A 27,670-nucleotide genomic window follows, 5' to 3' on the forward strand; every position below is an offset into this window, starting at 1 on the left:
TGGGCCGAGCCCTGTTATTTAGGGCGTATTGGGCCTCCTAGGTGGGGAACTGGAGGAAGAGGTAGGTGTAGTCCGAGGGAGAAAGGGTGGGAGGGGCCTGGGGTGACTGTGGGGGTGGCGGCGGCGGCGGTGGGGGTAGGATTTGACGTTCGGACGTAGGGAGATTGAAGAGCGCGAGAAGCTCTGAGGCTGGCGGGTGTGTAGGCTGGTGTGGGGTCGCGGGCTTAGAGAAAGGAAGAGTAGAAGGAGGAGAAGGAGATCGCGCCCTTGGTCCGGGCTGACCTTTAACCCCAGCCTCACTTGGGCTCTCGGCGTAGTGGGTAGGGCAAGAGAGGAATAGGGGGTTTGACCAGACAAGTTCTAGGGGTCTTAGTGCACCGCAAGCTCAAGATGCATTTAACCCATGACGTGGCAGCCCTGAACCCTAATGTCTGAGGCCTTGTTGAGAGAGGTGTGGCGTCCAGGATGAAATCAATGATTGTTTAGTGAATGAATGATCTGGAGTTTATAGCAGCCGCTGTCTTCTGATGTGGTTATGTCATGATAAATTTTGGGGCACCAGGGTCTAGGAAGGCCGTATACAATCTGAAGAGCACCCGAGGAGGCCAGCCAGGGTGGTGAAAGGACCCCTGAAGGTGTCAGGGGTTGCTTGGTAGAAGGAACTGGTGCTGGAGAGGGTAGAGCACAGGTCTTGGGGTTAGGAAGACCTGAATTCAAATCTAGATTCACACTTACTTAGCTTGCATTGGGCTTCTTTTCTCCTCCTTTTCCTTATCTGTAAAATGGGGATAATGATGGTCCCTACTTCATTGGGTAACTGTAAGCCTCAGATGAGATCATGTAGTATAAAATGGCTTTTGCAAACCTTCAAGTACTGAATTATCTTTTGTTTTTCTTTGTTTCCCTAGCTCTTAGCACCATGCCTGGCTCATAGTATGTGCTTAATGAATTCACTGACTTATTATATATTGCCTGGACAAGAGAAGATTTAGTGGGAATATGATTGATAGCTATTTTCAAGTATCTGAAAAGCGATGTTATATGTAAAAGATATTTAAAGCCTTGGCTTTAAAGACCTACCTGGGGAGGAATGGATGAAAGTTTGAGAGAAATAGAGTTAAGCTTACTTAATATAGTGAAATGCACTTCTTGGAGGTAGTGGAAGCTATATATAATAGTGGAAAGTGTTAGATTCTGAGCCATGAGATCTAGGTTTGCATTCTACCCCATAAAATTTGGGGCTAGTTAACCTGGAATAGAGGCTGCTTTAATCTCTATTGGATCTCAGAATTCTCTTATGTAAAATAGGGATAAGAATATTTGCATTATCTACTTCACAGGAGTCTAATGAGAAGGGTACTTTGTAACAGCACAGTATAAATCGGAGGTACCATTGATACCTTCTTACTGTAGGTCTAAGTCTGGATTCAACTATTTATTGGAAATATTTTAGCGGGTATTTCTAGATAGGTATGAATTACAGAAATTCAGAATTAGAAGGGACTTCAGAAGCCATGTAATCTAACCAGTTACCATGAAACAGTCCTCACTCCATCTTAACCCCTAACAAATGGTCATTCAACCTTTTCTTGAAGGTTCCTCCAATATGGAGGAAGGACAATTTTAGTTGTTTAAGAAGTATTTCTTGACAGTAAGTCTAAACTGGCTTCTCTGAAATGTTAACCTTTTGTGACTTTCCTTGATAGAGCGAACCAGTCTAATCTCACTTCCTTATGACAGTCATCTTTCAGATACTTTCATGACCCTCCTGAGTCTCCTTCAGGCAAACATTCCCAGTTTCTTCAATATTTTCTCATGTGTGACATGGCTTGAAGGTGCTTCATCCTTGTTATGCTCCTTTTCATACTCTCCAGCTTAATGTCCTTAAATTGTGGCACCCAAAAAAATACTGCAGATAAGGTCTGAGGGTAGAGACACTTTACAGTCCCACCCCCCATTCTGTGATCCAGGATCTGTAACAGCTTCCTTGCTATTTTTCACAGAAGACACTCCAACTCCCAACTGGGCATTTTCACTAAGTGTTCCCCAGGTCTGGAATCTGCCTTCCCATCTTAGTTTTTTGGCTTCCTTCAAATCTCAGTTGAAATTCTACTTTCTACAAGAGACCTTTCTTGATTTACATCAATTCTAAAGCCTTCCCTCTGTTGATTATCTCCAATTTATTTTTTCTCCAGATTATTTATACAGAGTTGTTTGCATGTTGTCTCCTCCATTAGACTGTGAGCTGCTTGAGGGCAAGTACTGTGTGCTTTTCTTTGTATGCCTAACACTTAGCACAGTGCCTGGCACTTATTAGGTGCTTAATTAATATTTGGTGACTGACAGATAACAGGGACTACCACCTCCTTTTTCTTGGAATCTGGCTGTCAATGTAGTCCAAATCAAAATAACTTTTTTGGCTGCCACATCATTCTTCCGAACCATATTGCATTTCATTAATACTTTGATATCTTTCTCAGATTCTTCTGTAATCATGATTCTTATCTTACACTTGTGAAGTTGTTTTTTTACTCCTAATGTAAGACACTATCCCTATAGAATTTCTTCTTTTTAGGTACAACCCAATAGTCTAGCCTGTCAAGACCTTTTTGGATCCTGACTTCCCTCTGGTATATTTAGCTGCCCCCCTCAACTTTGTGTCATCTGCAAATTTGGGAAGTGTGTCATCAATCCCTTTATCCAAGTCACTGACAAAAAAGTTTTAATGACATAGGGCCAAGTATAGATTTCCTGGGACTAGAATTCTACCCAGCCTTTTTCTTCCAGGCTAAACATGATAAGCCAGTAACTTCAAAATTGTTTCCAACTGAGATTTTGCTTTTCTTGATTTCCTGTCTGACTTTTGGGCTCTGACTTTTTTTTTTTACAGGGGGGGGGCGGCGGGGTGTTCCACAGCAAAGCTGAGGTCAGCCTCAGTGATTCTGTGACTACTATGATGGGTAGTATCACCGACCTTAAGAAATCTGTGGAGAGGAATTTGTATACCTCCTTAATTCACTATGCTTTGAATTAATTATTCTTTCTTTGTGCTCTTCTCTTTTGGCTTTAAATACTTGGAGTACAAGTTGTGCATTTTATTTATCTTTGCATTTCACTCAGTGCTGTTTAGCCTTCTAGGTACAGGGTCCTGTGCTAGGATTTTAGAATTGAAATGGGCTTTAGAGATCTCTAACCAACATTATTTTATATGGGGAGGAAACTGATACTCAGTATAGGGAAGAAATTATCCACACTAGTACAGTGGGATGCAAAATTTAGCTTTTCTGACTAGCTCTTCTAACTCCAAACCCAGTGTTTTTTGTTTTTTAATTTAAACCATTATCTTCTGACTTAGAATCAATACTAAGTATCAGTTCCAAAGCAGAAGAGCAGTAAGGTGATTGACATTAAGTGATTTGCCCAAGGTCACACAGCTATGAAGTGTTCAGGGCCAGTTTTGAACACAGGTTCTCTGGACTCCCAAGCCTAGCTCTCTATACACTGTGTTGCCACCTTGCTGCCCCTCAAATCCAGCGATCTTTCCAAAAAATTATCTAGCTCACTCTGTATATGGTAGACACTTGATAAGCATTTGTGGAATAATGGCTTACAGTTCTCTGTCACTCTAGTTTTGCAACACAACAATGCTATAGTTTTACTCACAACAATGCTATAGTTGAAGTGGCACCAATATTATTCTCATTTTATAGATAAGGAAACTGAAGTCCAGGGTTAAGTGACTGGAATAAGGATATATAACTAGTAAGTGGCCAAGCCAGAACTTGCACTAGGGTCTTTTTACTCCAAGATCACTGTGTAACCTTATTTCTATAAGTCTACATGTTGATTTTGTGGAATAGGAAACAGATAATTGTGAAGTTATATGACTTTGCCCTAATAGGTAGATATTAGAGTTTAGAATATGAAATCATGTTTCAGAACTCTATACTATAATATGTGAACTAATGAATAAAATTGTCTTTTCTCTCTGTCTTTCTCCCCACTCCCTCCCTTTCTAGGATGTCAGCAGCAAGGAAAGCCAGCCTGTTAAATACCAGCCACTTAGCTAATGATTTTTTTTATGATTCTAGTGATGTTTCCATAGGAGATATGAGGATGAAAGAAACTCAGAATAGGGTCCTCAGAAGTGAAGGCCTTGCTAAGACACCTTTTAGCCAAAGCAGATTCCTAAAGAGGAAACAAAATGCTGATGAAAACCAATTTTTCTTGAAGGGTAGTACTTCAAGGGAGATAGAGAGCAGGACAGCTTTAAGTAAATCACTAACAACTGCTTCCAAGATCAGGGCTAATGCAGCTTTGATGAAACTGGCACAGATAGAAACTAAAATCATGAGCCGAAAGCTACAGGTTGATTTGTCTGACACCGAAACAGATGGGAAGAGTGCTGATGACATTCATTTGGATCAGAGAACTGAAGCCCTTTCTCTAAAGAATGTAAGTGCCATTCCCTGGAAATGTGAGGATAAACTTCCTATTGCCAGCAGCAATGAAAGAGTCAGTCGGTTTCTGAAGAAGAAAGGTCCAGACATTGAAAACATAGCCCATTCAGCACAGTTTGGAAATGTCAAGACATCTCAACCATTGAAACAGAAAGAGCCAGTTAGAAAGCTGGTTTCTCTGGATAGCGATGAAGAGGAAATGAAATTGTTGCTGGGAAATTTAGTGAAGCCTTTCAGTGATAAAGAGATATCTAAGAATGCCATTCTTTTGAACACAGAACTTAAGGAGGATGAATATGAGGCACTTTCTGTGGTAAGCTTTTACTCCTTATTCTTGAATGGGATTTTATTTTTTGTCCTTTATTAAATTGCGTTATTAGGAACTTCTTTTGGAAGAAGTTGCCTCTATGTTACTCTAAAAGGGTGTTCACGGGCAATTAGGTGACATAGTGGATAAAGCACCAGGCCTGGAGTCAGAAGAACCTGGGTTCACATCTGGCCTCAGACACTTCTTAGCTCTATGACCCTGGGCAAGTCATTTAACCCCATTTGCCCAGCCCTTGCCCTCTGGTCTTAGATTTGTTGCTTAGCCCTTGCCTTTGGTGTTAGATTTGTTAGTAAGACAAAAAAAAGTGTTTCATATAAAGAACTGGGATTTCAGTCATTTTACAAACATATATGCTTGATATATATGAAGTACTGGGTTCCAGTGTCAATAAAGTGTTTTTTCCAGTTATGTACCTCTTAAGCCCTTTTTCCATAAGATTACAATTTGTATGGCCTGTCTTAAAATCGGTGGTGACCTAAGATCAAATAAAAACTCCTCTGACTGGCGTTTAACAGCCTGGCCCCAAATTCCTTTCCAGATTCATTATACATTCCTCATCTTTTCACATTGGGGTGCTTCTTTCTCATAAAGGATACTCCATCTCATATCTGTGTACTTTGGCCCTCATAGTCTCCTCTAACTGAAATATACTCCCTCATTATTTCCATTTTTCACAATCCTTGGTGCCCTTCAAGTCTCAGCTGAAGCCTTTCCTGATTCCTCCTCAATTACTAGGGCTCTCCACAGATTTCTATTCTGTATATATTTATAGATGTTTTTACATGTAGTCTTCACTGATAGGATGTAAGCTCCTTAAGAGCTTTTGTCTTTGTGTCCTTGGTACCTTGTACAGTGCCTTATATTTAGTAGGCACTTGATACATGTTTGTTGATTCATTCATTTGTTCATTAGCACTTATGTTATTTGCCAAAATTGAATGGCTAAAATAGGCCACTAAAATGAAGCAGAGAATGTAAACATCTTATAGGCAAGAATGTCTTCTTTTTCCTTTGTACCCTCAGGGCCTTGCATAGATAAATGTTGAATTGCTGTGTAGAACTGTGGGATCCCATATTAGGCCAGCTTTGGAAGAAAACGAACTCACTGGTAAGAATCACAGAAAGGAAGACCATTATTCAAGGGAGATGGGAAGCAGGACCTCTTTCACAGAATCTCAGAGCTGGACAAAACATCTGAGTATGACAGATGAATGTTCAGACTTGTTTTCCTTCAGATTTGTATTTGAGACAAAGAAGTTGTTGCTGCTTTCTAGTTTAATTGTTTAAGGTTATTATAGCAGCATTATTTGGTGAAATAGCTGAAGTTAATTACCATGAATTTTGTTCCCTTGAAATTAGGATGAAAATCAGCCTGGTCCACTTTCTCTACCCCGTGAAGGATTTTCCAGTCTCAAGATTTTTCGGACATTATGTCTGCCAGAGGAAAGCTGTCAAGAAACAACCTCTCGTGATAGCCCTTCAAAAACTCTTTCCCCACAGAGTGGCTTTTCAGCTAACCAAACTTCAAGATCACCATCACTTTCAATAATGCATTATTTTTCAAATCCCACATCAACTTCTCCTAAAATGGAACATGTACAGCTCGCATTTTCACCTGAGGAGACTAAAATTGGATCATTGGATGAATTGTTCTCTGAAGCATCCAGTGAGAGCTTAAATGGTAACATACTAGTCTAATATATTATTGATTATAAGCTGAATTATTATTACTCAAAACATAAGACCAGTATGACTATATCTTTAATCATTTATCAAAAATTTATTGCACATCCTCTATATGCAAGGTACTATGCTAGGTCCTTGGGAATCAAAGATAAAAATGGAGCAGACCCTGCCCTCAAGGAGCTTACATTTTTCTGGGGGGGGAAACATGGAAAGTGATAAATTACAGAGTAATTCCCATGAAGAAGCAGTAGTAGTTGGAGGTTCCAAATAGAACTCAGGGAGGAAGGTGGTACTTGCCTGGTAGAATAGTATACCTTAAAGCTTGAGAACCTTGACTCGCAATAAAGAAGGGTTAGATCTAAGCAAAAAGTAATTCAGTGGAGTTTGTTAAGGAGAAATCTATCTGCATGTTAAATTTAGTAAAAAAAAAAAAAAAAAAAAAACAACTCAAGGGGCAGCTAGGTGGCTCACTGGGTTGGGAACCAGGTCTAGAGATGAGATATCCTGGGTTCAAATTTGGTTTCAGACACTTGCTAGCTGTGTGACCTTGGACAAGTCATTTAACCCCCTTTGCATAGCCCATATTGCCCTTTTGTCTTAGAACCAATTCACAGTCTTGATTCTAAGAGGGTAAGGGCTTAAAAAAAAAACAAAAAACAAAAAACCCAACTTGGCCAATAAGAATATATACTCAAGGAGCAGCTTGGTGACTCAGTAGATACAGAGTTCCAGGCCGAGAGCAGGGGGTCCTGAGTTCAAATCTAGTCTTAGATACTTCCTAGCTGTGTGACCCTGGGCAATTCACTTAACCTCAACTGCCTAGCCCTTACCACTCTCCTGCCTTGAAACCAACACTTAGTATCAATTCTAAGACAGAAATTAAGGGTTTAAAAAATACAAACCCCAGTTCAGTATTGGGGCCAAAAGGACAGAAGGGAATGGGAAGAAAGATAGTACCCAGAGGTTATGTTTGAAAACATTTTTTTGCTCTGAGACTTAAAAATTTTTTTAAATCAGCCCTTTGAGTAGCAGTTTAAGACAAAATAGGAGCCATATCACTAAGCAGTTTTGCATAATTCCTGTTCAGGAAGAGATGTCTTCCAGCTACATATTTGGTTGTCATAAATTTTGTTACCAGTGGTAGAAATTATATAGGTAGCTTAGGGATGAGGAACCAAACCTTCTGCATCATTTCCAGGCGGAAAGGCCACATGTGCGCCAATGCATGCCTTCACCTGAGACTGTCCCACCAACCTCTTTGTCAGCTGAATATACCAATGATACTTTGCTGAGGATACCACCACTTATGCCTCTTGTTCCCTCTCTCTGTAGGCCAACTGTTAAAGGCTTTGGTTTCAGGAGAGTAGAAATTTCTTGAGGGGGGAAAAAGGCTCTTTTTGTTTTTTTCTATGCCTAATGTGCAGCTTTGTGCTTTGCGCATAGATTGTGTATTTTAAAGTATTTGCTTAATTATTATTGCTAATAATAATAGCAGCTTTTCTACTTTCCTTATAACTTTGCTGTTGTCATATTTATAAAAATGATATACTTAAGTGATCTTACATTTAAAAAACTGTTTTTTGGTTTCACTTTATAACATTCATCTTTCAATGACAGATTTTAAAGTAAATATTTTATCCCTTGATGATTTGGCTCCAGATAATGTCAGTGAGAAAGAACTGGGACAAAAAGTAAGTACAGTGCCTGTTTTAAAAATTTTAACAGTTATATGGGAGAGTTGATAATTGTAGGGTTTGTATTTAGATAATAATAGGATTCAGCAACCTTGTTTAGGAAATGATTAATACTTGCTATAAAAGAATTGCTCTATAAATGTTTCTTGCTAAAGGCATGCAAAGCAATATTTAAAATACAGGTATCTCTTCCAAACCATGACTTTCCCAATTGCAGTTTTGCTTTGTCATGGGTCACCATAAAAAATTAAATGGGAATTTCTTGGGGGTTTTGTGGAAGCCATAGATGACATGTGAGGGCCAGCAGACAACATAGGAAAAATTTAGAAACCATATAGCTTATGACCAAAAACTTAACCCAAATTTTATAATAAGATACTGTAAATAGTCCATAAAAGAAAAAGAAAAATTTCAGACTTCTCTGTTACAAAGAGAGGTCCAGAAAATTTTACTTGGATTTTCCAAGTGCTGTGCCCCTTACCCCTGTCATGTAGAATGGATACCTTTTCTCTCTTTGTAATGATGTAGTTTCATAGACATTTTAATATATGGCATTATATTTGTAAGATTTACTGTAAATAGTTACTGTATTAAATAGAGATAAGGGACTGGACATCTGAATTTTTTGTTATAGGGAACTCCTTGGTGTGGAAAATCTTCTATCAGTGCAGTTTAGCACTCTCTCTGCAGCTTGTAAGTCTTAAAGAATTGTCTAGACCAGGGTATCAAACCTAGAGAGAAATGGGGGCCACTAACCAGTACGTGAGGATCCCTATGGCTGCATATTGATTTGGAAAAACATGTATTAATTAACATTATTGTTCAATTGTATTTTGATTATTTTGTTAACTACTCCTAACTACATTTTAATCTGGTTTGGGTTGCACTGGAACAGGTATTTGTCACCTCTGATCTCAAGCACTGAGAGGTTGATTTGCCCAGTTAGTATGTATTAGAAGTAGGACTTGAATCCAGATCTTGCTGGCTCTACTATGGCATGCTGCCTCTCATGATGTTATAGAGTGTGTATATTATATGTGGGAGGCAGCATGATGTTGTTGTAAAAGCATGGTGTTTGAAGGTTTTGAGCCTGGATTTGAATTAGAACGCTTGCTATATCTATCCATGTGATTCTGGAAAAGGGGCTTACCTTCCCTGGGACCTAGTGGCCTCTTCTTAAAAATGACATGGGGGCATCTATGTAGCACAGTAGATAGAGTGCCAGGCTTAGAGACAGGAGGTCCTGGGTTCAAATGTGATCTTAGACAGTGTGACTAGGCAAGTCATTTAACCCTAATTGTCTAGCCCTTACCATTCTTCTACCTTGGAACTGATACTCAGTATTGATTCGAGGACATAAGGTAAAAAAAATGAGGTGGTTGGATTATATGACCTCAAAATGCCTCCCAGCTCTCAATCTATCATCCTAACCCCTTAGAAATATCTTTCAGAGTTCTCATCCCCAAGTCACTTTTTTATTTTAGGAAAAAGATCAGAGAACAAAACAACCAAGCAAGGAATTAAACACAGATGTGCCAGTTGTAAGAGGTATACAAAGAAGAAGTGCCAGAGACATGAGCCCAGAGACAAGTGTGAACATTACTTCTCTTGACACTGAAGAGGAAAGTCACACTGTAAGTGAAATATGTGAGGATGTGAATGAGGAGTCTGTAACCTCTTCTAGAGAGAGAAGTATTTCCAGCAGGAGATCACCATCTCCTAGACTTCAGGAGAGTACTATCAACTCAGTGTATTCTGAAGATTTTGAAAAATCTCCAAGTTCAACAGTATCTGGGCAGACAGCCTACTCCCAGGAGTCATTAGACAAGACACTGGAGTCTTTGTCTGAGAGCCCTTCATGTTCTAAAAGAGACCTTTCCACCCAGTCAGAAGAGCCTGGTAAAAAATGGAGTGAGAATGTGAAGAGAATATTAGTGAAAGAAGTGGCTGTTCAGACCTGTGATCCTGCCTTCACCTACAACTGGACAAAGGGTAAGTGTGGCTTTGACTACACTCCATTGCACCACAAGGGCAGTTCTAAGGAAGGAGTCAAAAGCCACTCTGGCTGTCAGTTCGGGTTTCATTTTGCAGAATATTATTACCTGCCACACTTATTCAGCCCAGTGTTCTGACTGTTAACAGGCACCCTAATAGCTATTTATAGGAGAGCTTGATTGATCCCCATGACTACTAAAACCCCCTGGAAGGTTAGGGTGTATCATAATCATCCCTAACTGCCTTTGGTAACCTGCTTTGTCTTTGAAGCCTTGATAATCCTGAGCACACAGAAGTTCTTAATAAGTACTTAATACATTCAGGATATTGAGTTCCCAGAGTTTATTACCTAGTGGATAAAGTAAGAGTTACTTTTATTTATTCAAAGGTTTCAGTCTTCTGTGGGGCCCTCAGATTCTAGTACCTCATTTTTGTGATTGAGCTAGACGTGTTAAGGCCTCCTAAGCTTCAGTTATAGGATATATAGGCCAGGAGTGGGAAGGGCCTTTAAGGGCCAACTTAAGGGCCTTTCATCTTATAGATGAGGAAACTGAAGCCTAGGGAAGTGAGGTGACGTGTCTAGGGACTCGAGGGTGAGTATTGAAGCAAAGACTGGATCCCACATCTTCTCTTCTAGAGTTAGTAATCTTTCCCTAATAGCATATTACCAATCATGAAACCTTTGTCTTTTTGGACTGAAAACATTTTAAGATTCTATTCTCCCCTCCTTTCCCATCTAGATGAATTATAAAAAACTTGGTAGACAGAAATTTGGGAGGGGATGTGAGAGAGGGGTATATTTTTTCTTACCTGTCATGTTCAACTAGATTTCAATTTGTAAAAAAATATAAAAGGCATATATGGCCAGTAAGTATAGGAATTCCCATTGATTATCATGTTTTTGGTAACTTTCAGAGAGGATGAAATCATTCCCAAAATAAAGACCAGGCAAAACATTGGAGTGATGATATCTAGAAGGTTAAAGAATAGAGGTGAAAAGATCTGGGTTCAAGTTTTGAACCTACAACTTTTTGCCACACTGGGTGATCTGGAGCAAGTCTCTGTTTCCTCAGCTGTAAAATGAGGAAGGTGGTTGTGCAGGATGGTTTCTGAGGATCTTTTTAGTTCTAAATCTGAGTGGTGAATTTGAAGTCCTTGGGTAAGGGGAGGGAAGAAAAGAGGAGGGAATAAGCACTTACATAGTACCTCCTATGTCCTAGGTAGGCATCGTACTAAAGTGCTTTACGAAACATATGATTTATCACTTGTTTATATGGGTATTTACAAAAGTGAATAATATAGAAATAGGTTTTGAGTGATAATACATGTATAAGCCAGTGGAAATGCTTTTCAGCTTCAGGATGGGGAAGGGAAGAGAGGAAGGAGAGAACATGAATCATGGAACCATGGAAAAATATTTTTAAAATAAAATTATATTAAAAAATAAAGTGCTTTATAAATATCTCATTTGATACTTAAGGTCTGTGAGGATAACAATATTCGCACTCTTTATCTCCCAGGGTTGATGTGAGGATAAAATGAGATAATGTATGTAAAATTCATTTTACTTGAAACACCATGTAAATGTGAGTTTCTATTATAGCTAAAGTAAATCTGCAAAAATGTCAGTTTGTTTAAATTTATTGGGAATGTCATTTTCTTATCTAAGTTTGACTACACAATGTCTAATGAAAAAGGTAGATGGACAATCTAAGAATCATATGCTTTAGCACAGGAAAGGTCCTTAGAGATCTTTTTCTCCATATGGGAAAACCAGGGTCAGAGAGTGAAATAACCTGCCTTAGTTACTTAGTGAGTTTAGTCAGAGCTTGAAGGAGAATCTGTGTCTTTTTCAAAGTCTAACACCAAATTTCTTGGAAGTAGGAACAGATTTGCTTATTTGAATCCTGGTTTAAAACAAACAAATAAAAGACAGTAGAGTATGGAAATGACATTTTTGAAGAAAACTAGGTAGATCCGTAGGGAGACTGGTACAGAAGATATTCAGAATTAAAAATACCTGTGGCTTTTCTTTCTTTTTTTTTTTTTTTCTGAAGCAATTACTTTACAGGCATTCAGATAGAAAAATAATGCATAAGCATGTGTTAAAAAGTCTACTAGGACAGGCTAGTGTTAGAGGTATAAAAGCAAAATTTAAATAGACCCTGCCTGTCAGGAGACTGACAAGGGAAATAATATACAAATATGTATGTAGAGAGATACAAAAGAAGGATAAAATGACTTTGGGAGAAAGGCACCAGTTGCTGGTGGAATTAGGAAAGGCTTCATATAGAATATTGGTTCCCAAACTTTTTTGGCCTACTGCCCCCTTTCCAGGAAAAATATTACTTAGCCCCCTGGAAATTAATTTTTAAAAAATTTTAAGGAAAGATAAATGCACCTGTGGCCATCACTGCTCCTCTGGATCGCTGCAGCACCCACCAGGGGGTGGTGGCGCCCACTTTGGGAATCACTGATACAGAAGGATTTCAAAAGGTGAAAGGGAGAAGGAAAGGCATTCCAGGTGGGAGGGTACCTCCAGTAATAAGGAATGGAATCAGAAGGCAGCATGTTGTGTCAGGAGTAGGAAAGACAGTTTTACTGACCTGAGTGTTGTAAAGAAGAATACTGTGTAATAAACACAAAAGTGGACTTGTGCCCACTACTCCCAACAGAACCGTTTACATTTGGTCCTAGAGGTAATATGAAGTCACTGTAGATTAGTGAGTAGGAGAGTGACATGGTCAGATTTGCATTTTAGGAAACTCATTTTCACATCTATTGTCAGAGACATGAAGCAGAGAGAGGCCAAATGAGAGTAGGCCAAATGAGAGGTAAAGTGGCTTAGAACATAAGTTTGGAAGAGTGGTTTTTGGAGAGGGAAAATTTTGGACATACTGAGTTTTGGACATATTGAGTTCAAGTCTGCCTATTGGAATAAGCAGAGAAAGACTGGTTATTAAAGAAAAGTTGATACCGTTAAATCAGAAGAATGTGAACAATGAAATGCAGTTGTAAAAATCATCATCATGGTCAGAAAGAGAGGAGCAAAAATTAATTCTTAAAATATTTCATTATTATTCTACTAAAATCTTCTCCTAGAAGGAACTGTGGAAATAGAAACACAGAAGAAAAACATGCTTAATCACAGGGGTCGATGGGGCTATGATTGGGGATATAGACTCTAAACAATCACCCTAATGCAAATATCAATAATATAGAAACAGGTCTTGATCAACGACACATGTAAAACCCAGTGGAATTGGTTGTTTGCTATGGGAGGGGGGTGGGAGGAGGGGAGGGAAAGAACATGAATCATGTAACCATGGAAAAATATTCTAAATTAATTAATTAAATAAAAGTCTTCAGTTAAAAAAAAAAATAAAATCTTCTCCTACTGTGGCACTAGGGTGGATGGGTTCCAAAAGACTGTGCTTGAGGCATGTGAACTCCAGAGGTCTTGTCTAGTAAAGACTTGGGATTATAGAGCAGAATCAGAAGGGACCTTTGAGATCTCCCTCATTTTACAGAGGAGAAAAATGAGACTGAGATATTAAGCAATTTGGCTTGGATTACATAGCTAGTTAGCTAAGATCTAAGGTGGGATGCAAATCCAGGTCTTTTTTAATTTATGTCCAACACTCTCCACAATGCCATCTGCCTCTCAACTTTAAGTATGAAGCTGGTGATGACAGGTTGCCATTTGAGGACTATCCTTTTTGTATCATACATCTTAAGCTTGCAGAGGCCCAGCCCCAGGCTGGCTATCATGGTATCATCTTTTTGGCCAGAGCCACACTTAAAAGACTGTCTGCTAAGTCACTCTTGTAGTTTGTATCAATAGAGGGGTGGTTACAAGGCTTTGAAATGTTAAGGTATTTTACCAATGATGATATTGTTGACTTATAGATAACAAAGAAAAACATTAGTTATACCTTTAGTTTTAGAGTCCTTAGAGAAGAGGAATCTTCTGATTCCTGAGTTGTGGCAAGTAGCATTTGCTCTATTTTTTGGTTGTTCAGTTGTTTCAGTGGTGACCCACTCTTCGTTACCCAATTTGGGGTTTTCTTGGTAAAGACACTGGAGTGGTTTTCCATTTTCTTCTCCTGCTCATTTTATAGATGAGGAAACGAAGGCAAATAGGGTTAAGTGATTTGCCCAAGGTCATATAACTAGTAAGCGTTTGAGGCCAAATTTGAACTCTGGAAGATTTTTTTTTTAAACCCTTACCTTCCACCTTAGAATTAATACTGGGTATTGGTTCTAAGGGAGAAGAGTGGTAAGGGCTAGGCAATGGGGGTTAAGTGACTTGCCCAGGGTCACACAGCTAGGAAGGCCAGATTTGAACCTAGGACCTCCCGTCTCTAGACTTGGCTCTCCATCCACTGAGCAACCCAGCTGCCCCTTAGAAGTCTTCTTGACTTTGGGCTTGGCACTCTATCCAGTGTGCTACCTATAGCTTCCCATTTGCTTTATTACTGTGGAAAAACATTTAGTTATTTTTCAACCTTTAATGTATATAGATCAGAATTCTAACATTTTGTCTTTTAAATTCTAGAGAGCATGGCAACCATTGGCCCAAGTTTGGGTAGAACTTATGTGGATCCTGAACCTATTGCCAGTCATGTGATTACTGCAGATGCAATAGAAGGTAAAGGCCCTGAATTTATTTTTTATATACATATAAATAATTTTTATTATTATAAACTTAACATTTAAAACAAGCACTAATAAATAATTAGACCAAATATAGAAATAATTCTCCAACTAAAACTCTTAACTTTAAACTGTTTAATTAAAAAATTATATAAAACCCCCTTTCTAATAAAATCTAGCAATACACCTCCTCTGTGTCTCCTAAATCTTCTATCCTTATAAAGCTCTACTGTCCTTTTAAAAAACATATACTTGTAGTCATTGTTGACACTGTTTCTACTTTACTTGCTACATTTTGAATCACTTTGTATGTCTTATTTTATTTCCTTGTATTCATCATATGAAACTTAGTAGTGCCATAATGTTATTTCATATTAATAGACTATAAGAGATCCACCCTTTCCCTAATTATTAGACATACAAATTGTTTTCAGTATTATAGATAAAAAGGGCTTTTGGGGGTGCAGATAAATCCTTCCCACCTCTCCCACCTTTTAATGATATCTTTAGGATTGTTGAATCAGATTATGAACAGTTGACTGTTATCCAGTGTTAGCTATCCTTTCCATTTATTTATTTATTCCCAACTTTTTGTCATCTGTAGATTTGATAAGTTTTTAACTAAGTCATGGATAAAAATATTGTATCACAACGCCAAGCATAGATGCCTAGTGCACTTTATAGGAGACCTTTTCCCAAATGAATTATTTGTTCTGGCTTTCCAACAGTTTCATAGCCTCATTGTACAATCGTTTAACCTGTATCTGTCCTTTCCACAATAAAAGTATGATACACTCTAAGCTACTTTGCTAAAATCTAAGCAAACTATACTTACAATGTTTTCCTATATGTAAGTAACTATACCTTTAATAATGTCTGAAAAAAGGTTAGGTTGGCATAAGCTGTTTGTGAAGCTAAGCTGACTCTATAATTATTGTTTGTTTCTTTGCTAAATGTCTTTTTAATAATGTAGTTTTATCAGAAAACATAATTAAGCTTCCTGGCCTATATTTTGGAGCAGCAAGTTTCTAACCTTTAAAAAAAAATTGGGACATATGTCCTCCTGAAGTCCTGTAGTGCCCCCCTTTCATTCTCTATAGTCTGTTTAAGGTTACTAACAGTGGCTCGGCAATCACATGTTATTTCTTTCAGTAATTTATCTGGGGCAGGTGATTTGAACTTATGCAGAGCAAACTGGGTTCATTGTCATTATCTCCTTTCCTTCTTCCTATATTTTTAAAAAACCCTTATCTTCAATCTTAGAATCAGTATTGTATATTGGTTCCAAGGCAAATGATTGGTAAGGGCTAGGCAATATGGGGGTTAAGTGGCTTGTCCAGGGTCATACAGCTAGGAAATATCTGAGACCATACCTGAAACCCAAGACCTTCCATCTTTAGCCTTTGCTTTCAAGCCACTGAGCCTTTCCCCAGGTCCTTTCTTATATAAGTTATCAACTTCTTATTCATCATATTTATTCATATTCCACTCAATCTAAAGCATATTCTCTCCAACAGAGAAAAAAATAAAATAATTTTTAAAAAAAGTTTAAAAATTAAGGAAACTTATAAGGAAAAATAAGACTTAAGCATTTGGCCATTCTCTCTTTTATTAGTTACCATCATTCACACACACTCTGAGTAGCAGTCCCATCCATTTTTTGATCCTTCTTTCCCCAGTATAACTTAAGGCAAAAGAAAAAAGGAAACTCTTTTTGTTGTTTCAGTTTTCATACGGAGTAGTTTTAGTATTCTTGACACTATTCAATACATTCTTATCCTTGGTAGATATACTTCATTCCTGGACATGGCAGGCAGTCATTTCTGTATTTTGAATTGTGGTTCAGAAATACAAATTCTGTTTTCAGACATCCTTTTCTTAACCAGCTGTTCTCTTCCCAGTTTTACTTTTTCTCTTTGGAATCCCTTGCCTTCAAAAGGCAGCAGTGAAGAAAATACCACCTGTTTCCTTACGGCCTTAATTTTCTTGCTGAAGATTCTTTGTTACCTTTGACAAAGCTCTTTCTGGAAGTCTTATTTTTGTCCAAGTGAATCACCTAAAATGGAGAACAATTAACTTGTTTGTCAAGTCTTGGAAATGTCTTTGTCCTGCTTTGGATACATGTCCTGGGAAAGTAGCGGGTGTATGCATGCCCTCAAAGTGAGGGTCTGGTATATACTCAGAGTACCTCAAATGAGGTTTCTACATGATGAAAGCCAGGCAGAAGATAGTACCTCTTTCCAGAAGAGGAGGAGGGTAAGGGTCTTGGAGATACAGCCAGGAGCATGCATCAGTATTTGATAACTAGTTCTGGTCTGGTAATCACACATGGAGACAGAGGTTGTGGAGGCATTCTGAAAGTCCTGCCAGTTTGTTACGGTCTCTTGGCCTCAGTGCTCTTGAGGGAGCTTGGTCACTGGTAAAGGGAGTGGAGCTCGAGACCTGGGGAGTTTGAAAGGTCCAGAGGGCTTCCTTGACATCTTGACATTCCAGAGTTCAGGTTCTATAGCTAGAGTGGCATCACTGTCCCACGGTATGAAGAGTAAAGCTTCCCTTGACATCCTGTCATTATGCATTTTGATGTTCTGATTGGGAAAGAGTGGTTTTAGGGAGTGACCTTCAAGAGCCCAGCCTGACATGTGGATTCATGCCATGTTTAGAGGGGAATTTAGTGGGGCTGGTGCTATGTAGGAACAGGGCCAGATTTTTAGCCTAATCTTCCCTTTTCTCTCCAGATGGAAGTAGTGGAGGGGAATTATGCCCTCAAGGTGTTGGAGAAAAATGCCTTTATATTTGTTCTTCATATTTCTATGAAGAAAATATCCCTTTGGAAAGCCAATTGATATTGAGCTGTTAAATGAAACTGGAGCTTTAGTCATTGGCCCCTAAAAATGGAGGAAACAGCTGGTGGGAGGGGATGGTATAAAGCCCAGAATTCAACATCTCATGTTTATTTCCCCTTCTTTCCTGTTTCCTGGTTGGAAATGCCTTCGTGAGCTATGTCCAAAAAGCCAAGCCAGTGACTTGCCCTCTGAATAAGGGACAGATGACAATAATGCTTTTTTTTTTTTTTTTAATACTTATCCGTCTTAGAATCGATACTATGTATTGGTTTTAAGGCAGACGAGTGGTAAGGGCTAGGCAACTTGCATGCCCAAGGTCATCCAGCTAGGAAGTGTCTGAGGCCAAATTTGAACTTAGGACCTCCTATCTCTAGGCCTGGCTTTCAATCTACTGAGCCACCCAGCTCCCCTAATAGTGCTATTTTTAACTTCATAATTTCATATCAGCATAAAATCTTTTTTTTTTAATGTTTACAGCTCTGACAGCCTACAGTCCCACAGTCTTTGCTCTGAATGACATGTTAAAACAGCAGCTGACATTGACAAAGCAGTTTATGGAAACTAGTCGGTATCTGCATTTTTCTCTCCTAAAGTCCCTGGAAGATGACACCTTCCATTATCATACATTGGAAGATGCTAAAGAGGTAACTGTGGCACAGACCTACTGTTTTGGGGTGGGAGTGGCAAAGAAGCTCTCTTCCTGTGTGGCGGTAGCCAGATTTTGGTCAGTTTGGCTCTTGGGCTTTTGCTATACCCCTGTGAAATACTGGGAAGCTGTGGGAAAAGCTTCTGCCCCTTGACAATCCTGTGTTCACTCTGTGGAAAGGATTAGGGTCAACAAATGGGCACACATCCTGAGTAAAACGGGACCACAGTGCCAGTGGTCAAGCCTGCCAGCATTTTAAGCAGGGTGGAGTGGATTAAAAGGAACATGATTCAAGACACTCATCACCTACATGTCCTTTTATAAGCTGAAAGAATTTCAGGTGGGAAAAGATTGTTTCCATTGAGTAAACATTAAGCATTTTCTCTACCAGCTTGGTACAGAGGCTAGGCTTTGGGGAAGATTTGAACTTAGTTAAAATTGCCCTTTTCCTCATGGAGCTTATGGGCTATTGGTGGTATATCAATATCTACAATGTCCATTAGGTAAATTTACTAGTAATTCACCAAGCAAAGTACTATGTGATAGGAAATAATGGCAGGGAATTAGATGGCAATTAGTTATGGAAGACACTGAATGCCAAGGAAAGAAATTTGAACATTACTTGGTTTATAGTAGGGAGCCATTGAAGTAGTATGAGAATGGCAAGACCAGGTTATAATCTGTAACAAGGAACAGCTTACATTTATATAATACTTGGTAAACCTTATAGTGCTTTCTTCACAATAACTTTATGTGGTAGTTATTACAGGTAAGTGCTAGTATTTCCATTTCGAGGCTGAGGAAACTGAGGCTCAGGTTGGGTGACATGGCCATTGTCACACAAATAAGTATAAGAGTGGGATTCAAACTCAGATTTACAGGATTAGTGGAGGCAGGAAGACCCATTAGGATGCTTTTCCACTAGGCCAGGTGATTGTTTAATAAGGGCACCTTTAGTACAGGTTCTAGGGAATGTGTCCTTCTAGCCAGTAAGAATAGAAAGGAGATAAACATGAAAGTTGTTGCAGAAGAGGAATTGACAGGGGCAGAGTAATTTCTCATTTCCATCAATTGGTCCATTTCTCTATATGATATATATGAAGTGGATATAAGTAAAACTCATTTTATATCCTGAGGAATTTTTATAGTACTTGTAGTTGGCCACAGAACACATAGTTACACAGCTAGAAGTATTTGAGACCAGATTTGAACCCAGGTCCTCCTGACTTCAAGCCTGGCACTCTTATTCACTGTGCTCTGATGCTGCCTTTACAGACATGTTCATCTTCTATTTATTATTACCTGGCCTTTTGTATATTTCTTTTAAAAATCCAAGTAGGTTGGGAAGTTCCTTGTGAATCCACAGTATTCTTTTATGAAAAATCTTTTATTTTTCTCCCTTTCTGACTTCAGAATTGATTTTTGAACTGCTCCCTTTTCTTCTAGACTTCCTTTCCCTGCAGAATTTTAGACAATGAGTTTCTCTCTATTATTCCTTTGAAACTTTTGTAGTCAGTTTTGCCCAAATCTGAAGTACCTAGCAGACAATATAGTCCCAGATTTCCTCTACCTTATCACAGACTGTAGAAGGAAGTGGTCACTTCATCCCAGGGTTCCCATCTTTTCTATTGCAGCCAGTTTTTTCCTTTTAGTGAGAATCAGATCCAGATTACAATTTCCCCATGTTGGTTCCACCATATTTTGAAGGATTTATTTAGGATTAAGACAAGCCAAGTTATCAGGATTTTTGTTTTTTTAAATAATCTTTATCTCCTACATTAGAATCAATACTGTGTATTGGTTTCAAGGCAGAAGAAGAGTAAGGGATAGGCAATTGGGGTTAAGTGACTTGCCCAGGGTCACAAAGAGAGGAAGTGTCTGAGACCAGACCTGAACCCAGGATCTTCCATTTCTACGCCTGACTCCATCCACTGAGCCACCTAGCTGCCCTGACTAGTTCTGTTTTTTAACAAAGAGCTTCACATGTGAATAAATGAACCCTTTCCCCATCACTAATATCACTATTATGTCATACCTCATGGATCAAATGGGATATTTATAAAGCACCTACTACCTAGCATACAAAAGACATTTAAAATAAGCACATTTCTCTACCTCCAAATGATGTTTCCCACTCATAGAATGATATTTGAGAGTTAGAAGACCAGTAGTCATCTAGGCATAGATAGAAGGCTAGGTTTGGAGTCAGGATGACCCACATTCAAATCCTGCCTCAGATACTTATTAGCTTTGTTACTCTGGGCAATTCACTTCAGTGCTCTTAGCTCTATCTGTAAAATTGGGATAACAAGAAAACTCCCCTCCTAGGGTTTGCGTGAGGATCAGCTGAGATAATTGTAAAGCAGTTGGTAAACCTTTAAGTGCTGTATGTGTTGGTTGTTTTGATGATTGATGAGCTGCCAATTTCTGAATAGTTATCATCAGTTGCTATTATTTTCCCAAGGTCTCTAGCACTGCTTATTTAGGAAAGCACAGAGATATTCTCTAGCATTCTTTTTGATCAGCCGTGCTTCCAGTGTTGATGTAGACCTTTTACTGGTTGTCGTGTAAAATTCAAGGTCAAACTTCTTTCCAACATTTCAGATAGATTGTCATGAGTGATGTCAAGGTGAGAAAGCTAACAGATTTCTGATTATCTTGCAGTATATTAGGAATCACAAGTCACCACCACTGACAATTGAGAAAGCTTTGGAGGAAGTTGTAAAGGAAATGTCGAATCAATAAGTGGATTGGCTTCCAATATAGGTAAGGTTTGGATTTGAAGACTAAGTTATTAAACTCTACAAGCCTATTATGCTGTTGTGATTATATCCCAGAGCATTATGGGAATTAGAACTGGGAAGGAAGCTGTCAATTTCTAAAGCTCTTTGGACCATACAAGGTACCAAACACACAATTTAAAATCTTGGTTCTCTGACCAAATTGAGTGCTCCTTCTACTCTGCTGTACTATTGCAAGTCTTGGTCCCCATCTTAGATCTATAAATGTAATTATATTTTACATAAATTCTTCCATATGGTTTAAGAGATCTAGGCCAGAACGGTTCATCACAGATCCATGTGTAATACTGGGGAAAAAACTCAACTGACCCACTCAGGTTTCCCAGTTACCTCTGTTCCAGCTCCTCCTAGGAGGGTCTTTCCTGACCTTGTAGCCAACTTCTTCATAGCATTTAGTCAGAAGAGACCCTGGAGATGATCTCTTACCTAATATGTACTAGGTTCTAGGCTAGGTGCTGGGGATACAAAAACAAAAAAGCTTCAGTTTTTGCCCTTGAGAAGTTTATAGTCTCCTGGGGGAAACCAAAATACACACAGGTAATACAAAAATAAATGCAGTGTAATTGTGGAGGGACCGGGGAGTTCTAACAGCTGAAGTTGTTAGGAAAACCTGTCTTACAAAAAGTAAGGCTGAGGTAGAGATTTCAAGAGGTGGAGGTGAAGATTCCAGGCATTGGGGACATGGCCAAAGTATGGAGGTGAGAGAAAGTGGTCTCATTTCCTGTACCCTAGATCATATACTTATTACTTATATCCTAGGGCAGTGATGGTGAACCTTTTAGACTGTGTGCTATGCCCCACCTCCAAACTGGCTTGCCACCTTACACCCTTACCCTAGACAGAGGAGGAAGCAAGAGAGGGGAATAGTCCAGGTGCTCCACTCAGGGGAGGGAGTAAGAGCTTCAACTGGGCTGCTGGGTGGAGGAAGAAGGGAATAGCTCTGCAGAGTCCCTCTGTCTTTCTAGTAACTAACTATGGTGGGCAGCGTGTGCCCACATTAGTCTATGTGCCATCTTTGGCATATGTTCACCATCATGGCCCTAGGGAAAGGGGAAAGGCTAGCAGAACCTAGATTTGAACTCAGGTTTTTTTACTTTAAACTCAGGATTTTCTCTCTAGTACAGGTGTTGTTTTTTTTTAAACCCTTACCTTCTGTTTTAGAATCAGTACTGCGTATTGGTTCTAAGGCAGAAGAGTGGTAAGGGCTAGACCAACGGTTGGCAACCTTTTTTGGCCGTGAGAGCCATAAACACCTGCTGAAGGAGGAGGATGGAGGCGGAAGGCACTGGAATATGGAGCGGGGGCTGAAGGGCCCCCTGGGGCACATCCTGGGGCTCTGCTGGGACTGGCCAGTCGGGAGGTGGCCAGATATGGCTCGAGAGCCATAGGTTGCCGACCCCTGGGCTAGACAATGGAGGTCAAGTGACTTGCCCAGGATCACAGAGCTGGGAAGTGTCTGAGGCCAGATTTGAACCCAGAACCTCTGGTCTCTGGGTCTGACTCTCAAACCACTGAGCAACCCAGCTGACCCCTAGTATAGGTGTTCTAATACTCTCGCCTTTTCCCATTCTTCCTTGAGCTTCTTGGATACTGGACTGTTGTGGTTCTCCTCCTATGTCTTGCAATCTCTTGCAGTCACCATCACCTGGCCAAACTGGAACAATGGCTATATATGCTTATCTTACCCTTTTAAATTTCCTGGTCCCTAATTAAACTTTTCCCAGTGCCTGGAATACACTGCACAGCACCCTCTCCCCCTTTAAATCTTCCATGATCTTCCTTCCTCTCCACTTTGGAAATATTCTCTCCATGGATTAAGTGTCCAAACCATCTTTGACTCTTCTCATTTCTTTATTACTGCAAATCTGATCAGTCACCAAAGCCTTTGGGTTCTGTCTGAAACATCTTTCCTATTTTTCAGTCCAGATGTTGCAGTAGTTGGCATAGCATCCACACAGCCTCCTGAGGTTTCCTTGCTCCCTCCTCTCTCTCCTTCACATGCCACAAAACCATATTCCCAACCCACAACTATGACCGTGTGGCCCTGCTGCCATTAGACCTTCAGCAAATCCCTGTGGCCTACCAAAGATATTCTTTAGCATGCATTCAAGAGCCTTTGGCTTGTCTCCACTGTTCTGTGGCAGTCACCATTACCTGACCAAACTGGAACAATGGCTATATATGCTTATCTTACCCTTTTAAATTTCCTGGTCCCTGATTAAACTTTCCCCAGTGCCTGGAATACACTGCACAACACCCTCTCCCCCTTTAAATCTCCCACATTCCAGCTCAGGGGTCCTTGCCAAGCAATTTCCAGGATCCTCCTTCCTCTCCACTTTGAAAATATTCTCTCCATGAACTAAATCTGCCTCAACATCAATTCATTAAGCACCTACCAGAATTCTCAGCATTGCTAGTACCATTGCTTACAATCAAATCTACTTTGTGTGGCTAACATCTTGTACATAACTGGAACTTAACAAATATTAGTTGAATGAAATATGACAGTGGATTGGGAATAAAATCATGCTAAACAGCGGTTCATTTTTTCCCCCTAAACAGTAACACTGATGTTAGGGACAGCATCAACACCTGTGTTTCATTTTATTGCTTTGTTTGGGCAAGATTTGGCTTGGCCTATGGTATCTTTGTAATTAATAAATCATATTATCATGGGGTCTATTTTTAGTTTTTTCTTTGGATGAGAAAACACACATAATCCTTTAAAATAGATTAATGTTCCCAGTCTCTAAAGATCAGCAGGAAAGACAGATTGAACATTTGAATTTATACTTTTGTCCTTTGTTAAAATTGTCTACCAAAAAGAGCACTATTGCCAAGAGAATGTACCTCCTCCTTTCATCTGGATGCTCGGAGTATGTGTGAATTTCTAGCTGCTACTAAAGTGACAGTTTCTATTTCATCATTTTGTTGAATGTGAGCTCCGTGAGGGCAAGGACTGCTTCATTTTTGTCTTTGCATCCCCAACGCCTAGCGGCATTAGTAGGTGCTTAATAAATGTTTGCCATGAAGATATCCCTGGGTTCTTAAAAGGTTGCCTGGCAAAGCAAGAACTCTAGCAAGTGCTTCTGTTCTGAAAATTACCTCAGAGGTAAGGCCCTGGAATGGAAGGTAGGCCAAAGTTCAGCTCATCAAGGGCTTGTGCATCAGAAACACCGATGTAACGAGTGTCCACATTAATGAAATCATAGTTTAAAGGGCAGTAGCATTTGCCCTCCTTCTTACTAGCCATTGTCTTTTTTTCTTTTTAAACAATCCTTCCCTTCTGTCTTAGTATCAGTTCTAAGATGGAAGAGTGCCAAGAGCTAGGCAACAGGGGGGGTAAAGTGTCACATAGCCAGGAAGTGTCTGAGGCCAGACTTGAACCCAGGTTCTCCCAATTCCAGGCCTGCTTCTTTATCCACTGTGCTACCTACCTGCCCCTTTTACTATGTCTTGGTTAAATAATTTAGCCACTCAAACTAGGGATAGTGAACTGAGGTTATACCAGTAGCAGTTTTCTCACAACTCTCGTAAGTATACCACCCTTCTTCTAAACTAAGACACTAAACATATTTCTTTATAAAAAGTCTTTATTTGAAGGCAAAACAGTAAAATCCACAAGAAATTTGTAACATCACACGTTGACATTTTATTCTGAATCAGACACAGTTGAATAGTTTCACAGCTAAGGGAAATCTAGAACAGAATCAAATATTTCATCATGTTGGGTCTTAATAAGTCTGGGAGAGATTTCTGCATCTTTTAAAACAAAGGTTCCAAAGTTGTTACTGTACAAAACAGATGGCATTGCACCAACCTGCCCACCAACACTTAGCTCTGCACATTGTCATACACCTTGTTAGTGTATTTAGGTACTGTCCAGAAAAAAGAAAATGGCTTCACTTGAGGTTTCCAGTAACGCCTCACAATGATAATGTATATTTTTCATTTCTCTTCCACCTCCCTTTGCTATTTTGGTTTTAATATAAAAATGATGAAATCACAGAGCTGCAGAATCTTTAATTGGCTTAGATGCCCAAGACAGAGTCTGAGGGCTGGGAGCACACAGGTGCTGGTGTTCAGGTCCTCCTATAAATAAAAACATTAAGTATATATAGCTTTTTCAAAGGTCAGCAATCCCAGAACTGGAAGACGCTTTAGCCCTGTTGTCCTCATATCAGCTTGCTTCTTCCTGATAGCATCTATCCACTTCAAAAGGCTAACACTTCAGAAAAGTATAACCCGAATCCTAAATGTCAGTATATCCTAGAGGAATTGGGCTTCAAATGATCTCTATTATGAATAAGTCTTAGATAAATATACATTGGACTAAAACTGAACCATATGGAACTAAAAAAAAAATGCAGACCATCTTCAAAACAAAAGGGTTATTTGTTTTGACTTTAAATATTGTGTAGTAATGTCTAGCCTTAGTTTTTATTACTACGCAACCAATAATTTTAAGATAGGTTAAAGCACATCATGGCTTTCGATCTACTTCCTTGTTGGCTATAATCACTTAATGTCCTTTTCTCAAGACACTAGTCTTGGTTTATGTAAGATGCTCAAATTTGATTTAAAGAAGGTGCAAGACATCCATTTCTTCAGATTTCAAGGATTCCTATTCAGGGGGTGGAGGATCCTGGGTTTCACGCTTCACTGGAAAGGAAAAAAGTTCACGCATAAATGGTGAAGACAGTTGTAAGGGCTTCTGTATCCTTTTTCATTTGATATTTTTTAATAATAAGAGTTCAAGTCACAGATGAAGCAGCGTATGTATATGGTTTCCATTATATTCAGGTGCTGGGCCTCGTCAGTATTGCATGCCATGGTCTTCATCTTGTTTCCTGCCACTCCCTCAGAGAAATATACCTTGATAAAACTAAGTTGTTACTATGATCCTGACTTCCATAGCAAGTTTCAATTTAGGATTAAGATTTATAACAAAGGACAGAAAGGCTACACAGCAGGTAGACAACAAAGAAGTGATTTTACTTATAGCAAAACTTTTCCAAAAAAGATTAACAAAATTCAAAAAAGACAAAGTTTCCAACCAAAAAAAAAGTTTTAACTCTTGAATCTTCTGTGTTAAATTGAAGTCATGTAGCCTAGGCAACATGAGAGCCCTGCTCTCTTAGTGGAGAAACTCAACAAATTTACTTACATTCATCCCTGGCTTTCATACGTGCAATGAACGAGTAACTTTTGTTTCTGCGGTAGTTTTCATATGGATCATCCAAAGCAACTCCCACTCCCTTGTACTGATCCCATTTATCTCTGATATCCCCCCCTTTAATCGGGTCCTGAATTCCTTGTTCCTTCACTCCCAGTCCACCTGATCCACTCCATCCTTGGAAAAAGATGAGATAAACATTTATAAATCTACAAATGAATCTTAATTTGTGAAATAATGCATTTTAATGTAATCCTTCACAAGAATGCCTAGGAGTCTTTGAAAGTTACAAATCAGCTGTCTAGTAGAAAGCTAGAAATCAGGATTAAATCTATGATTTTTCCAGATATGATGAATAGTCTATTTAAAAACACCTGACATTTTCAAAAATGCCCAAGAAATGCTGTTAATTTTTCTGTATGGTAACAGTTCATATTAATATGGCACTTCACAGTTTAAGAATAAGTGTGGTATAGTGCAAAGAACACTAGATCATGGCCCTTCTAATCTAATCACTTGACTATATGACTCCCCTTGCTGTGTACTTCTTTCACTTTCTTTCCATATCTATAAAATCGTGATAACACTTGTACTCCCTCCCTCACAGGTCTGTTGTGAGAAAATGGTCTTGGAAACCTTAAAGCACTACCTAAAACATGAACATATAATGTGCTTTCCTCACAAGAGTCTGCTAAGAGAAATGGTCAGAAGTACTGTCACCCACATTTTACAGATGAAAAAATAGATTCAGAAGCATGTTTTTTTCCCCTCAAGATATTAGGAAAGTCTTACCCATTTTCACTAACATCTGGTGTCCTTTATTTTCTTCTCCAAGTCTTGAATCAGGTATAGGTGGTGCTGAATTAGAGCCCAAGCCAGCCGAGGAACTAAAATTAAGAGAAGTTTTGTTGTACCATGAAAGCTTTTTTAGTTGATTAGAAAACGATGCACAACTTTTAAAACCTAGGAAAATTCAAGTATACTTTAGTGAAATGGGAAGGCAAGAGATGGCCTATAATTTGGACTAATTAAAATAGTCCTCCATCAATCTACAAATGGAACTACACCATGCTGAACATATTAGGCTTCTAATTAGGACTTTTAAAATATTCACAGAAAAGCACCAGAAGATTATGAATCTACACAGAAACAGTGCCACCAGGTCATTCAAAAGGGAAGAAGAACCTTACGGGGGAGTAGGACTCCGAGATCGGGACCGACGCCTCCTTCCTGGGGAGTAAGACTTCGACCTGGACCTGGACCTTGACCGTGATCTGCTGCGTGAAGAACGGGACCGGCTTCTGCTCCTGTATCATAAGAGTGTTGAAATTCAGCTAAACTCTCCTCTAGAAAAACTGACCGTGAGCATCCAGCCTTGAAAATACT

The 27,670-nt window shown here is 39.2% G+C and overlaps 2 protein-coding genes across 2 annotated transcripts in view; one reads left to right on the top strand and one right to left on the bottom strand.

The window, feature by feature from the left end:
- C1H19orf44 (chromosome 1 C19orf44 homolog) lies at positions 1–27,484 on the top strand. The gene is made up of 9 exons (XM_044671592.1): positions 1–61; positions 4,020–4,773; positions 6,147–6,468; positions 8,091–8,164; positions 9,652–10,159; positions 14,721–14,813; positions 18,139–18,305; positions 20,972–21,073; positions 27,401–27,484. The coding sequence occupies exons 2-8, from the start codon at positions 4,021–4,023 to the stop codon at positions 21,050–21,052; spliced, it is 1,998 nt and encodes a 665-aa protein (XP_044527527.1). The 5' UTR covers positions 1–61; position 4,020; the 3' UTR covers positions 21,053–21,073; positions 27,401–27,484.
- Positions 26,268–27,670, bottom strand: part of LOC123243575 (calcium homeostasis endoplasmic reticulum protein) — a 28,371-nt gene continuing 26,968 nt past the window's right edge. The window contains exons 15-17 of the mRNA XM_044671581.1: positions 27,475–27,591; positions 27,077–27,171; positions 26,268–26,461 (exon numbers count right to left, since the gene is read on the bottom strand). Of these exons, the coding sequence (XP_044527516.1) occupies positions 26,268–26,461; positions 27,077–27,171; positions 27,475–27,591 (406 nt within the window). The remainder of the gene's footprint in view (positions 26,462–27,076; positions 27,172–27,474; positions 27,592–27,670) is intronic.

Source organism: Gracilinanus agilis, chromosome 1 (assembly GCF_016433145.1).
Source record: "Gracilinanus agilis isolate LMUSP501 chromosome 1, AgileGrace, whole genome shotgun sequence".
Lineage (NCBI taxonomy): Eukaryota > Metazoa > Chordata > Mammalia > Didelphimorphia > Didelphidae > Gracilinanus > Gracilinanus agilis.

Bases quoted from the DNA above. Each gene is read 5' to 3' on its own strand.
- C1H19orf44 (XM_044671592.1), top strand. From the start codon at position 4,021: ATGTCAGCAGCAAGGAAAGCCAGCCTGTTAAATACCAGCCACTTAGCT. The intron at 8,165-9,651 runs GTAAGTACAGTG...TTTTTATTTTAG, and splicing joins AGAAAGAACTGGGACAAAAA to GAAAAAGATCAGAGAACAAA. The intron at 14,814-18,138 runs GTAAAGGCCCTG...TAATGTTTACAG, and splicing joins TACTGCAGATGCAATAGAAG to CTCTGACAGCCTACAGTCCC.